Source organism: Macaca fascicularis, chromosome 16 (genome assembly GCF_037993035.2).
Source record: "Macaca fascicularis isolate 582-1 chromosome 16, T2T-MFA8v1.1".
NCBI lineage: Eukaryota > Metazoa > Chordata > Mammalia > Primates > Cercopithecidae > Macaca > Macaca fascicularis.
This window is the reverse complement of record NC_088390.1, coordinates 56,156,164-56,167,102: the sequence shown is the minus strand read 5'-3', so window position 1 is coordinate 56,167,102 and position 10,939 is coordinate 56,156,164. Positions and strand designations below refer to the sequence as shown.

Below are 10,939 nucleotides of genomic sequence, written 5' to 3'. Positions count from 1 at the left end.
CGCTGCCAATCCTGATGACGTTTCCTCCTTGACCGACCTCCAGCCCATCCCCTTCTCTGCATCTCTGCTCTCCCATCTCCCCTGGGTGCTGCTATAGCCTCCTATCTGCCCCCGCTTTCACTCTTGCGCCTTTCCAGTTCATTCTCCACTGGGAAGCTGGTGGGATCTTTCCAAAATGCAGATCCAACCAGGTCACCCTCCTGACTAAAGCCTTTCAACAGCTTGCTTCTACTATCATCAAAAATCCCCTTCTCTGGCCAGACACAGTGGCTCACACCTGTAATCCCAGCACTTGGGAGGCTGAGGCAGATGGATCACTTGAGGTCAGGAGTTTGAGACCAGCCTAGGCAACATGGCAAAACCCCGTCTCTACTAAAAATACAAAAATTAGCTGGGCGTGGTGGCACGCGCCTGTAGTCCCAGGTACTTGGGAGGCTGAGGCACAAGAATCGCTTGAACCTAGGGCTGGAGGTCAGCAAAGGACCTCTCTCTGCAAGAGAGAGCCAAGATCAAACCACTGCACTCCAGCTTGGGTGACAAGAGCGTGATCCCGTCTAAAAAAAAAAAAAAAAAAATTGAGTTGGGCACAGTGGCTCATGCCTGTAATCCCAGCACTTTGGGAGGCTGAGACAGATGGATCACCTGAGGTCAGGAGTTCAAGACCAGCCTTGAACCCAGGATGCAGAAGTTGCAGTGAGCCGAGATCACACCACTCCACTCCAGCCTGGGTGACAGAGCAAGACTCCATCTCAAAAAATAAAAATCCCCTTCTCACAGTTCACGAGTCTCTCCAAGATCTTGCCTCTGCCCTCATCTACTCCTTGTCTTCCCTCCTTCTGCAGTTGCTCACCCCTCACTCACTGACAAGCCACAGGGCCTTTGCACAAACTGTACCTCTGCCTCCTTCCCCAGTACTCCCCCTGAGCGCCCTCTAAGTTCCTTCCTCTCATCCTCCATGTCTTCACAAATGTGATTTCCTCAGGGAAGCCTTCATCCTTTGCCCCTTCCACCAGATCAGGTCACTTGTTACGTTGTACCCTCACGGACTTGTCACATGGGTGTTTATAGATTCATTGGTATGGCTGTTGAATTAGCATCTGCCGCTCTCAACAGACTGTGAGCCATGTGAGGGCAGGAGCCTCATTTCTCTCTGCCCACCATTGTATACCCAGTGCCTTACAGAGCAGCAGACGTCAGACACTTAATAGATATTGGCTGAATGTAGCCAATGAGGCCATGTGTAACCTATGAGACATAAAATGGGCTCATCAGTATTATTTAAGGAAGGCTTCCTGGAGTGGGTAGGATTTGAGTAGGACCGAGAGATGAGGAGGTTGCCACAAACAAAGCTTGTTAGCTGGTGGACCTGGCCAAGGTACGCCTTCGCCTTGCATCTCATTTCTCATTTGTAAAAGGGGCAGGGGTTGGACAAAATGAGCTGAAGCTCTGGCATCCCATGGCCCTAGCATCCCCCAGCCCTGGATCCCACAACTCTCCCTGTTCGCATGAGAAGGGCTGTCCTCCCCAGGCAGGGGCAGAACCCAATGTTATGCACAGAATGGGTTCTCCCAAGGCCGGAGTGCCTGATCTGCAATTCTGTGCTCGGCCGCAGGGTGATGCTCGGAGACCAGCCACACTGTCCCAAGTCCCAGCGAAGACCCGCCCGCAGCTCCGTGGGTGCCCGACCCGCCCCTCACAGTCTCCTGCCCTCCCTTCCTGTCCGTAGCGGCCGGGCCCATGGTCCGGAGCAGCCATGCTGGGCGCACGGGCCTGGTTGGGCAGCGTACTTCTGCTACCCCGCGCCGGTGTAGGCCTCGCCGCGAGCCGCAGGTACGGGCACTCCCTGCGCTTGCCTGCGGGCTCAGTGGAGGGTCTCCCGGGCACCGGTCCCCAGTGCCTGTCTGGACCACCCTTGCATGCCTGGCCCTTCCCCCACCCCACCTCCAGTATGCTTCTGAGACCTGGCCCTGGCAGTAAGGTCCTCCTCCCCTCCCCTCCCCTCCCCTCCCCTCCCGTCCTCATTCTTTCCCTTCCCTCCCCTCCCCTTCCTTCCAGTGCAGTGCCAACTCCCCAGGGACTGTTCTAACACCGCTTCCAGGAAGCCTTCCTTGTACCCCAGCGCTGGATGCTGGGTCAAGGGCCTTTCTCCAATAGTACCCTGTGTCCTGTCACAGCCCTTTATTGCCGCATGGACCTTTCGTTATTTAGGTCAGCTTGCACTGCCCACTTCCAGGCTGAACTCCCTGAGGTCTCTGATTCCTTAGGTGTCCTGGGGTCTGGCCCAGGACCTGGCCCCACAGGAATCCCAGCAGGTGGGCGTTGAGTGAGGGAGTCCCCATGTCTAGTTTCCTCTGTTTGTCCCTCACCTGGTCCAGTCCCAGACCCTACTGCTCTTGGCCTGTGCAGCCACCAACAGTGGGCTGCCTTCCAGTGGGGCCACACCCAGGCCTGCCAGAGAGATGCCTCCAAGCAGCTGCTCCAGGAAGGGCCCGGGGAGGGGCCCCGGGAGGGGTAAGAATGGAGCCCCAAGAACCATTCTGCCCATTGTGACCCGCCCTGACCTCACAGCCATCCTTCCCACCACCAGGTCCAGGAGGTTGGGGGAGACTAACCTGGCAAGGAGCCCCCAATGAGCCACCTCTCCTCACCCCCCAAAAAACATAAGGGGGAGCACAAAGGCCACAGTCTCCCCCATGGTTCAGAAAGGTGGGTTGGGCTGGGAGCAGCGGTCCTACCGGGGTGCTGAGTGGAGTGGGGCAGGTGCTGGGGGGCCTGGGATAAGGTGGGTGGAGGCCCCCAGCTTGCCTGATGCACCAGTCCTCACCAGGGGTAGCTCCTCCCGGGACAAGGACCGAAGTGCGACGGTCAGTAGTTCAGTGCCCATGCCTGCTGGAGGGAAGGGAAGCCATCCTTCGTCTACACCCCAGAGGGTCCCCAACCGCCTGATCCACGAGAAGTCACCATACCTCCTACAACATGCCTACAATCCCGTGGACTGGTGAGCACTCTCCCGGGGCCCTGCCTGGAATCACTGGGGTCCTAGACCCCTCCCAGACCCCCTGGGCTACTGAGTGATGCCCCACCCTGCTGGGCCTAGGTACCCCTGGGGACAGGAAGCCTTCGACAAGGCCAGGAAAGAAAACAAGCCGATTTTCCTCTCAGGTAATGCTCCCACCTTCCCTGATATGGGGTTGTGGGCAGGGAGTGGCAGCGGATGGGGGAGGGTCTTCTTGGCCTGGCGGGTCTTCCAGGAGACTAGAGGCCAAGACGTCTTCCATCCAGCCAGGGCCACTTGGCCAGCCTCCCTCTGACCCGTGGCTGGCCCCCTGACCTCTCCCCATGGCCCTGTTCAGTCGGGTACTCCACCTGCCACTGGTGCCACATGATGGAAGAGGAGTCCTTCCAGAATGAGGAGATCGGCCGCCTGCTCAGTGAGGACTTTGTGAGCGTGAAGGTAGACCGTGAGGAGCGGCCCGACGTGGACAAGGTGTACATGACATTCGTGCAGGTGAGCAGTCCTCCTCGGGAGTGTGCGCGCCACATGGGCTCAGGGCAGCTCCCCTCACCCTCGCCCTCTCTCCGCCAGGCCACCAGCAGTGGCGGGGGCTGGCCCATGAATGTGTGGCTGACTCCCAACCTCCAGCCCTTTGTGGGGGGCACCTATTTCCCTCCTGAGGATGGCTTGACCCGAGTCGGCTTCCGCACAGTGTTGCTGAGAATACGAGAACAGGTGGGTGTGCCTGGGGGCGTTAGGGGACCAGGGTGGGGGACTAGGAAAGAAGAGCCCCTCTCCCCAGCTGACCTCCAGGTGTGCCTCCACCTCCCGCAGTGGAAACAGAACAAGAACACCCTGCTAGAAAACAGCCAGCGTGTCACCACTGCCCTACTGGCCCGATCAGAAATCAGCATGGGTGACCGCCAGCTGCCGCCCTCTGCCGCCACCATGAACAATCGCTGCTTCCAGCAGCTGGACGAGGGCTACGATGAGGAATACGGTGGCTTCGCTGAGGCCCCCAAGTTTCCCACGCCGGGTCAGTGCCCCATGCCCGCCTTAGCCCGGGCTTTGGCCTTCTGATTCCTATGCTGGTCAGGGACCTACTGGCTCCTGGCCTCACCCATAGCATCCTGTCCTCCTGACTGGCAGTGACTTCCTTGCCCCTAGCCTGTCGGTAGCTATCGGTGAAGACCCGACTGCTGGTATCAGCAGTGACTCTCTCACCTTGACCTAGGTGATGACCTTCTGTCCCCTGACTTGGTCAGTGACCCAGTGACCCTGGCTTGGCTAATGACATTCTGGGCTCTGGGGGGACAAGTAACTTTCTGGTCCTCTGTGAGTCAATGGTATTCTGACTTCTGGCTCGGGCTATTACCTTCTGTCCTGTGGGTTGACTGTTGACCCCACAGCCTGTCTAGAGACTGCCTGTTGAGTGAACTCCCAGCCTCTGCCTGGCCCAAGGCCTCTTGACCACCCTGATCTCTGTCCCCACTTTCCCATTCTCTCACCCCCATGTTCTTGGTGCCCCCACAGTGATCCTGAGCTTCCTGTTCTCCTATTGGCTCAGCCATCGACTGACTCAGGATGGCTCTCGGGCCCAGCAGATGGCCTTGCATACCCTGAAAATGATGGCCAATGGGGGCATCCGGGACCATGTGGGGCAGGTAACAGACACTGGGTGTTCCCTGGAGGCGCAGCAGAGGGCTGTGGGGTGGGGCAGAGGCTGGGACTAGCCTCCAGCTTTGTATTCCACTTGGTACAGGGTTTTCACCGCTACTCCACAGACTGCCAGTGGCACGTCCCTCACTTCGAGAAGATGCTGTATGACCAGGCACAGCTTGCTGTGGCCTATTCGCAGGCCTTCCAGGTGATCCCTGACCCCAGCCCAGAGAACAGGCATCTCACTCTGGCTGCCCCTCCCAAGGCTTTACTGGTGACTGCGGCTCCTCTTAATCTGAATCCCCTGTTCCCTCCCATGTACCCACTACCCAGGCTTCCATCCCCAACCTGCCTCGGAGAATGTTGTCCCCTTCCACCTGGGCCTCCCAGTGGCCTCTGTTCAGTCTCCTTTCTTCCCTTTGTTAGATCTCTGGTGATGAATTCTACTCTGACGTGGCCAAAGGCATCCTGCAGTACGTGGCTCGGAGCCTGAGCCACCGGGTGTGTGTCCATGGTGGCAGGCGGGCCTGGCTATGGGAGGGGTTGGCGCCTCCACTGCCCTGTGGACCAGGGCCAGCCAACTCTCCCCTCCCCACAGTCCGGAGGCTTCTATAGCGCGGAGGATGCAGACTCGCCCCCAGAGCGGGGCATGCGGCCCAAAGAGGGTGCCTACTATGTGTGGACGGTCAAAGAAGTTCAGCAGCTCCTCCCGGAGCCTGTGCTGGGCGCCACCGAGCCGCTGACCTCAGGCCAGCTCCTCATGAAGCACTACGGCCTCACAGAGGCTGGTAACATCAGCCCCAGTCAGGTGAGGACTTCTGGGGTCACCTGACGGGCCCTGGAGCCTGCCAGGCGTGTGAGCTCGCAGACAAAGGCCATTCTCCTCAGGACCCCAAGGGGGAGCTGCAGGGCCAGAATGTGCTGACCGTCCGGTACTCGCTGGAGCTGACCGCTGCCCGCTTTGGCTTGGATGTGGAGGCCGTGCGGACCTTGCTCAATACAGGGCTGGAGAAGCTCTTCCAGGCCCGGAAGCATCGGCCCAAGCCGCACCTGGACAGCAAGATGCTGGCTGCCTGGAATGGTGGGGCTGCACATCTGAGACCCAGCCTGTCTGTAGGATCCCCCTTCACAAAGCCCCGTCTGTTCGGCGCCTGCTAACTGCTCACTCTCCCTTTATTAGGGTTATTACTCTCAGTTGACAAACAGAGGCTTAAGGAACTTGAGTAACCCTCCCAAGGTCACACACAAGGGCTGGGAACCCCGCCATGTCTGGCTTTGGAGCCCAAGATCTCAGGGATCACCCATGGCTCCAGGGAGGTGTTGGGGCCCAAGGTGATGGGGTGGAGTTACCCGGAGGGTCCTGGCCAGCTTCTCACCACTACTTGTCTCTCCTGGCTCCAGGCTTGATGGTGTCAGGCTATGCTGTGACCGGGGCTGTCCTGGGCCAAGACAGGCTGATCAACTATGCCACCAATGGTGCCAAGTTCCTGAAGCGGCACATGTTTGATGTGGCCAGTGGCCGCCTGATGCGGACCTGCTACACCGGCTCTGGGGGGACTGTGGAGCACAGGTTGGGGGCTGGGTAGACTGGGAGGGCTCGTCTCCCCACACGTCCCCAGCTTACCTCTGCCCTACTTCTCCACTCCATGTGGACTCCAGTCCTGGCTCTGCCAGGTGCTTGCTGTGAGTTTGTAGCCTCCCTGGGCCCATTTACTCATCTGGGAAGTGGGTTGATGACACCTGCCCAAGAGGGTTCATCTGGAGGGTTAAGTGAACAAATGTGTGAACGGGCCTCCTCTGGGAAAGGCCCTCTCTCCTGGGACTCTCCCCAGCCCCTCCCCTAATGCCTGTCCCCCAGCAACCCACCCTGCTGGGGCTTCCTGGAGGACTACGCCTTCGTGGTGCGGGGCCTGCTGGACCTGTATGAGGCCTCACAGGAGAGTGCGTGGCTCGAGTGGGCTCTGCGGCTGCAGGACACACAGGACAGGCTCTTTTGGGACTCCCAGGGTGGCGGCTACTTCTGCAGTGAGGCTGAGCTGGGGGCTGGCCTGCCCCTGCGTCTGAAGGACGGTCAGTAGGGGTGCAGGGCTAGTCTGGGGTCCTGGGAGGTGTTAAGTGCAGCGTGCGTGAAGAACTGGTGTGGGCCGAAGCCCTCCTGGCTTTGTGTCTCTCCTACTTATTAATGGTGTGATTTTTGGCTGCTGTAATATTTCTGAGTCTCCTTTTCTTTTTTTAAAATAGAGATAGAGTCTTGCTATGTTGCCCAGGCTGATCTTGAATTCCTGGGCTCAGTGATCCTCCCACCTTGGCCTCCCAAAGTGCTGGGATTACAGGCATGAATCACTAAACTCAGCCTCAGTTTCGTTTCCTTCCTTTCTTTCCTTTCTTTTTCTTTCCTTTCTCTCCTTTCTTTTTCTTTCCTTTCTCTCTTTCTCTCTTTCTTTCCTTTTTGTCTCTCTCCTTTTTTCCCCTTCCTTCCTTCCTTCCCTTTCTTTCTCTCTCTCTTTCTTCCTTTCTTTCTTTCTTTTCCTTCCTTCCTTCCTTCCTTCCTTCCTTCCTTCCTTCCTTCCTTCCTTCCTTTCTTTCTTTCTTTCTTTCTTTCTTTCTTTCTTTCTTTCTTTCTTTCTTTCTTTCTTTCTTTCTTTCTTTCTTTCTTTCTTTCTTTCTTTTCTTTCTTTCTTTCTTTCTTTCTTTCCAGGGTCTCACTGTCACCCAGGCTGGAATGCAGTGGCATGATCTTGGCTCACAGCAACCTCTGCCTCTGGGACTGAATCAATTCTCCCACCTCAGCCTCCTGAGTAGCTAAGACTATAGGCATGCACCACCATGCCTGGCTAATTTTTGGTAGAGATGGGATTTCTCCATGTTGCCCAGGCTGGTCTCAAACTACTGGGCTGATGTGATCTGCCCACCTCGGCCTCCCGAAGTGCTGGGATTACATGTGAAAGCCACCATGCCTGGCCTGTTTCTTAATAAGTAAAATGGAGCTAACATTGGTACTACCTTACAGGGTTGATGTAAAGATGAATTTAGCCATTCTGTAAACATGCTTAGCACAGTAACTGGCACCCATGGATTCAGATATTGACCAAGGCTCACTTGGTCCCTGCTCTCATGAAGCTTACAGTGTGGTAGGGGAGACAGCGAATATGCAGTAATAATGCAAAAACACATGCACAGATGTGTAGTTAAAATTGTGGTGAGTGCCGTGAAGTAGGATGCTTTATGTGTACCTGCTCCCTATCACCCATGTGCCTTGTCTGTGGTTAAAGGTTTCTTTCCCGACCCTCAAATTTTAGCCCCTCAAAGATCAGGACTTTCTGCCACTGTTGTATCCCCAGGATCTAGTGTGGTTCTGGCACATGGTAGGTGCTTAAGAAATGTTAACTGAGTGAGCAAAAGGGCCTTGGGAGAGAACCGCAGAGGAGGCCCAACTCAGCCTAGGGAGCAATTAGAGTACACCTGTGATAGGTGTCATTTAACCAAGGCCTGGAGGGAAAGAGAGGCCATGTGGCCACGGAGAAGCTGAGAGAGTTCAGGCACAGGGAGCAGCGCATGACAGGTTGGAGCAGGCAGCCTGTATCCTGGAGGACAGGCAGGGCCCGCGTGTTCCTGGAGGGCACCGAGGAGAATGCTGAGGCCAGCAGGGCACGGAAGTCGTCTTTTTTTTTTTTTTTCTAAGAAAAGAGATATGGTCTTACTGTGTTTCCCAGGCTGGTCTCAAACTCCTGGGCTCAGGTGATCCTCCCGCCTCAGCTTCCCAGGTGCTGGGACTAAGGTGTGAGCCACCATGCCCGGCTGGCAAGGAGGTTTTAAGCGGATTGTGACCTGCTCTGGTATGGGTTTAAGGAGGTCACTCTGATCACTGGTGGAGAGAAGTGGGGGTAGGGGAAACAGGTGACCAGTTAGGAGGCCATTAGTCGTGTTCAGTCCAGGCAGGCATTGGTGAAGGTTCAGAGCATGTGGAAGTATGAGATAGGGAGACGTGGGATTTGGATCTCTTCTGGCCGCAGCCCTGGCAAGACACAGATGGATTAGAAGCAGAGGGAGAGGGAGAGGAAGGGGTCAGGATGGTGCTGCTCTAGCTTGAGCAGCTGAATGGCTGGACAGAGGTATCAGCAGCGAGGAGGGAGCCTGGAGACCAACAGTTGAAGCTAGGACAGGTAGAGTGGAGGGTGCCATAAAAGAGAGCAAAGTACTGATAACTGCTGGAGCGGCATCCACACCCAGAGTGGGGAAGGGGCGGGATAGGCAGGGCCTTTTCTCTGTCTCATCCCCCAAGTGGCCCTGGATACAGTCCTGGGGCAGGGTCCTGGGACTCAATGACCCTCCTTTACCCCCACCCCCTGCCTCCCCGTGTGCTGCAGACCAGGATGGCGCAGAGCCCAGCGCCAATTCCGTGTCAGCCCACAACCTGCTCCGGCTGCACGGCTTCACGGGTCACAAGGACTGGATGGACAAGTGTGTGTGCCTATTGACTGCCTTCTCCGAGCGCATGCGCCGTGTCCCAGTAGCATTGCCCGAGATGGTCCGCGCCCTCTCAGCCCAGCAGCAGACCCTCAAGCAGGTGGGGAGTGAGGGCACCTGGGCTGGGACTTCGGGTAGGAGGGAAGCTGGGGCTGCGATAGCAGATGGGAACAGGAGGTGGGGTTCCTGGGCTGTCCCCAGAGCTCAGGTCTGTGTGTGTGCGGGCCTGTGGAGGTGCCTGTCAGACAGGGAGGCAGAAATTAATATGAGTCCATGGTGGCTGATGAAGTGTTTCTCTGTACGTCTTGGTATCAGCGTAATTGCTTCTGTCGGTCCTGTGTTATTGGTGTGTGTGTACTTCCGGGTGTGTGTGACCCTGAGGTGTGTGTCTGTGCACGTACCTTTGAGGGGGATGTTGGTGTGAGTGTTCGTCGTGTGTGTTTGTCTGTCTGCGTGTGGATGCCCCATCTGCAGGTTTGCCTCTGTGTCTGCCTGCATGCGTGTGTGTCTGCTGTTCGTGTGTATGGTATCTGCCTCTGTGTAGGCATCCACTGTGTGTGTGTGTGTGTGTGTGTGTGTGTGTGTGTGTGTGTGTGTGACTATTCTGTGTCTGTCTGGATGGGTCCCTGTGTGCTTTGGGTCTTCCGGGTGTGTGTCTCCCCGTGTTTGTATCTGTACCATTGTGTATATGTGTGACATTTCCACTTCGGTATTCTCGTGTGTGAGTGTGTGTGTATGTGTGTGTGTGTGTGTTCCCACTTGCCAAGCATTAACTCATCCTGGCAGCTGAGATGAGTCCCTGTTCCTTAGGAATATAGGGTGGGGCGGAGGGAGGATGGGGAAACCCTGGTGGTCTAGAGCTCAGCCACTCCCTCCCCTGACACACCGGAGTGACCTCTCTATTCTGGTCAGATCGTGATCTGTGGAGACCGCCAGGCCAAGGATACCAAGGCTCTGGTGCAGTGTGTCCACTCTGTCTACATTCCTAACAAGGTACCCGAACCTGTGAGCCCCACCCCCCACCTCCCTAGAGCTGCCTCCTCCCATCCTCAGCTCCTCAACGTCTCCTTCCCCTCGGAATGTTGGGAAGGGGGAACTTCCCAGTGGGCCTTGCCAATGGGCCCCCCAACCCAGCAGGTGACTCTCCCTGCTCTGCTGCTGCCCTAGGTGCTGATTCTGGCTGATGGGGACCCCTCGAGCTTCCTGTCCCGCCAGCTGCCTTTCCTGAGTACCCTCCGACGGCTGGAAGACCAGGCCACTGCATATGTATGTGAGAATCAAGCCTGCTCAATGCCCATCACTGATCCCTGTGAATTACGAAAACTGCTACATCCATGACTGCCCCAACCCCCTTGGTCTGGGGCAGAAGGTGAAGCATCCCAACTGACTAGAGACTCAGGCCCTGCAGGGCCCTATAGAACCTGTGGCCATCCCTGAGCACCCTGCCACCAGGTGACCTCGGCCATACTCACTGCCCCCCTTGGGCACCCACTCACCCTAGAATAAACTTAACAGTGTCCCGTGGTAACCTGAGGGCGTCAGCTTTGCTTATGAGGGAGGGGCTTCAGGCTCCAGCCTGGGAACCAGCAGCTCAGGGCTGCTTCCTCTGGGAGCCCCCACCTGACTCCTCTGCCTTCTCCCATTTCTCCTTCATCTTCCAGAGGTCAGCAGACTGTCCCTGCCCCTTCCATGGTCATTGTAGCCTGAATGAATTTAGTCCCTGAACTGAGGTCAGGGGACTAAAACCAAGTAAAGATGCCCACGGGTGGGCATGGGGGTGTGGACTGGCCCAGGAAGGGGAAAGCCCAATCCTTGCCC

At 56.9% G+C, this 10,939-nt stretch overlaps 1 protein-coding gene across 2 annotated transcripts; it reads left to right on the top strand.

Annotated features, from left to right (window-relative positions):
• Window positions 1-1,718: 1,718 nt before the first annotated feature.
• Window positions 1,719-10,649, top strand: SPATA20 (spermatogenesis associated 20). Of its 2 annotated transcripts, XM_005583688.4 has the most exons (17): window positions 1,719-1,830; window positions 2,588-2,706; window positions 2,828-2,998; window positions 3,098-3,162; window positions 3,354-3,508; window positions 3,587-3,730; window positions 3,830-4,031; window positions 4,529-4,659; window positions 4,758-4,862; window positions 5,081-5,155; window positions 5,253-5,462; window positions 5,543-5,735; window positions 6,056-6,224; window positions 6,513-6,724; window positions 9,022-9,221; window positions 10,034-10,114; window positions 10,289-10,649. In XM_005583688.4, exons 2-17 carry the CDS (start codon window positions 2,630-2,632, stop codon window positions 10,457-10,459), a joined length of 2,361 nt encoding a protein of 786 aa, XP_005583745.1. In that variant the 5' UTR covers window positions 1,719-1,830; window positions 2,588-2,629; the 3' UTR covers window positions 10,460-10,649. The 2 variants fall into 2 exon arrangements, with proteins under 2 accessions (XP_005583745.1, XP_005583746.1); XM_005583689.3 differs by lacking the exon at window positions 2,588-2,706.
• Window positions 10,650-10,939: the final 290 nt, after the last annotated feature.

Bases quoted from the DNA above. Each gene is read 5' to 3' on its own strand.
- SPATA20 (XM_005583689.3), top strand. From the start codon at position 1,754: ATGCTGGGCGCACGGGCCTGGTTGGGCAGCGTACTTCTGCTACCCCGC. The intron at 1,831-2,827 runs GTACGGGCACTC...AGTCCTCACCAG, and splicing joins GGCCTCGCCGCGAGCCGCAG to GGGTAGCTCCTCCCGGGACA. The intron at 4,032-4,528 runs GTCAGTGCCCCA...GTGCCCCCACAG, and splicing joins CCCCAAGTTTCCCACGCCGG to TGATCCTGAGCTTCCTGTTC.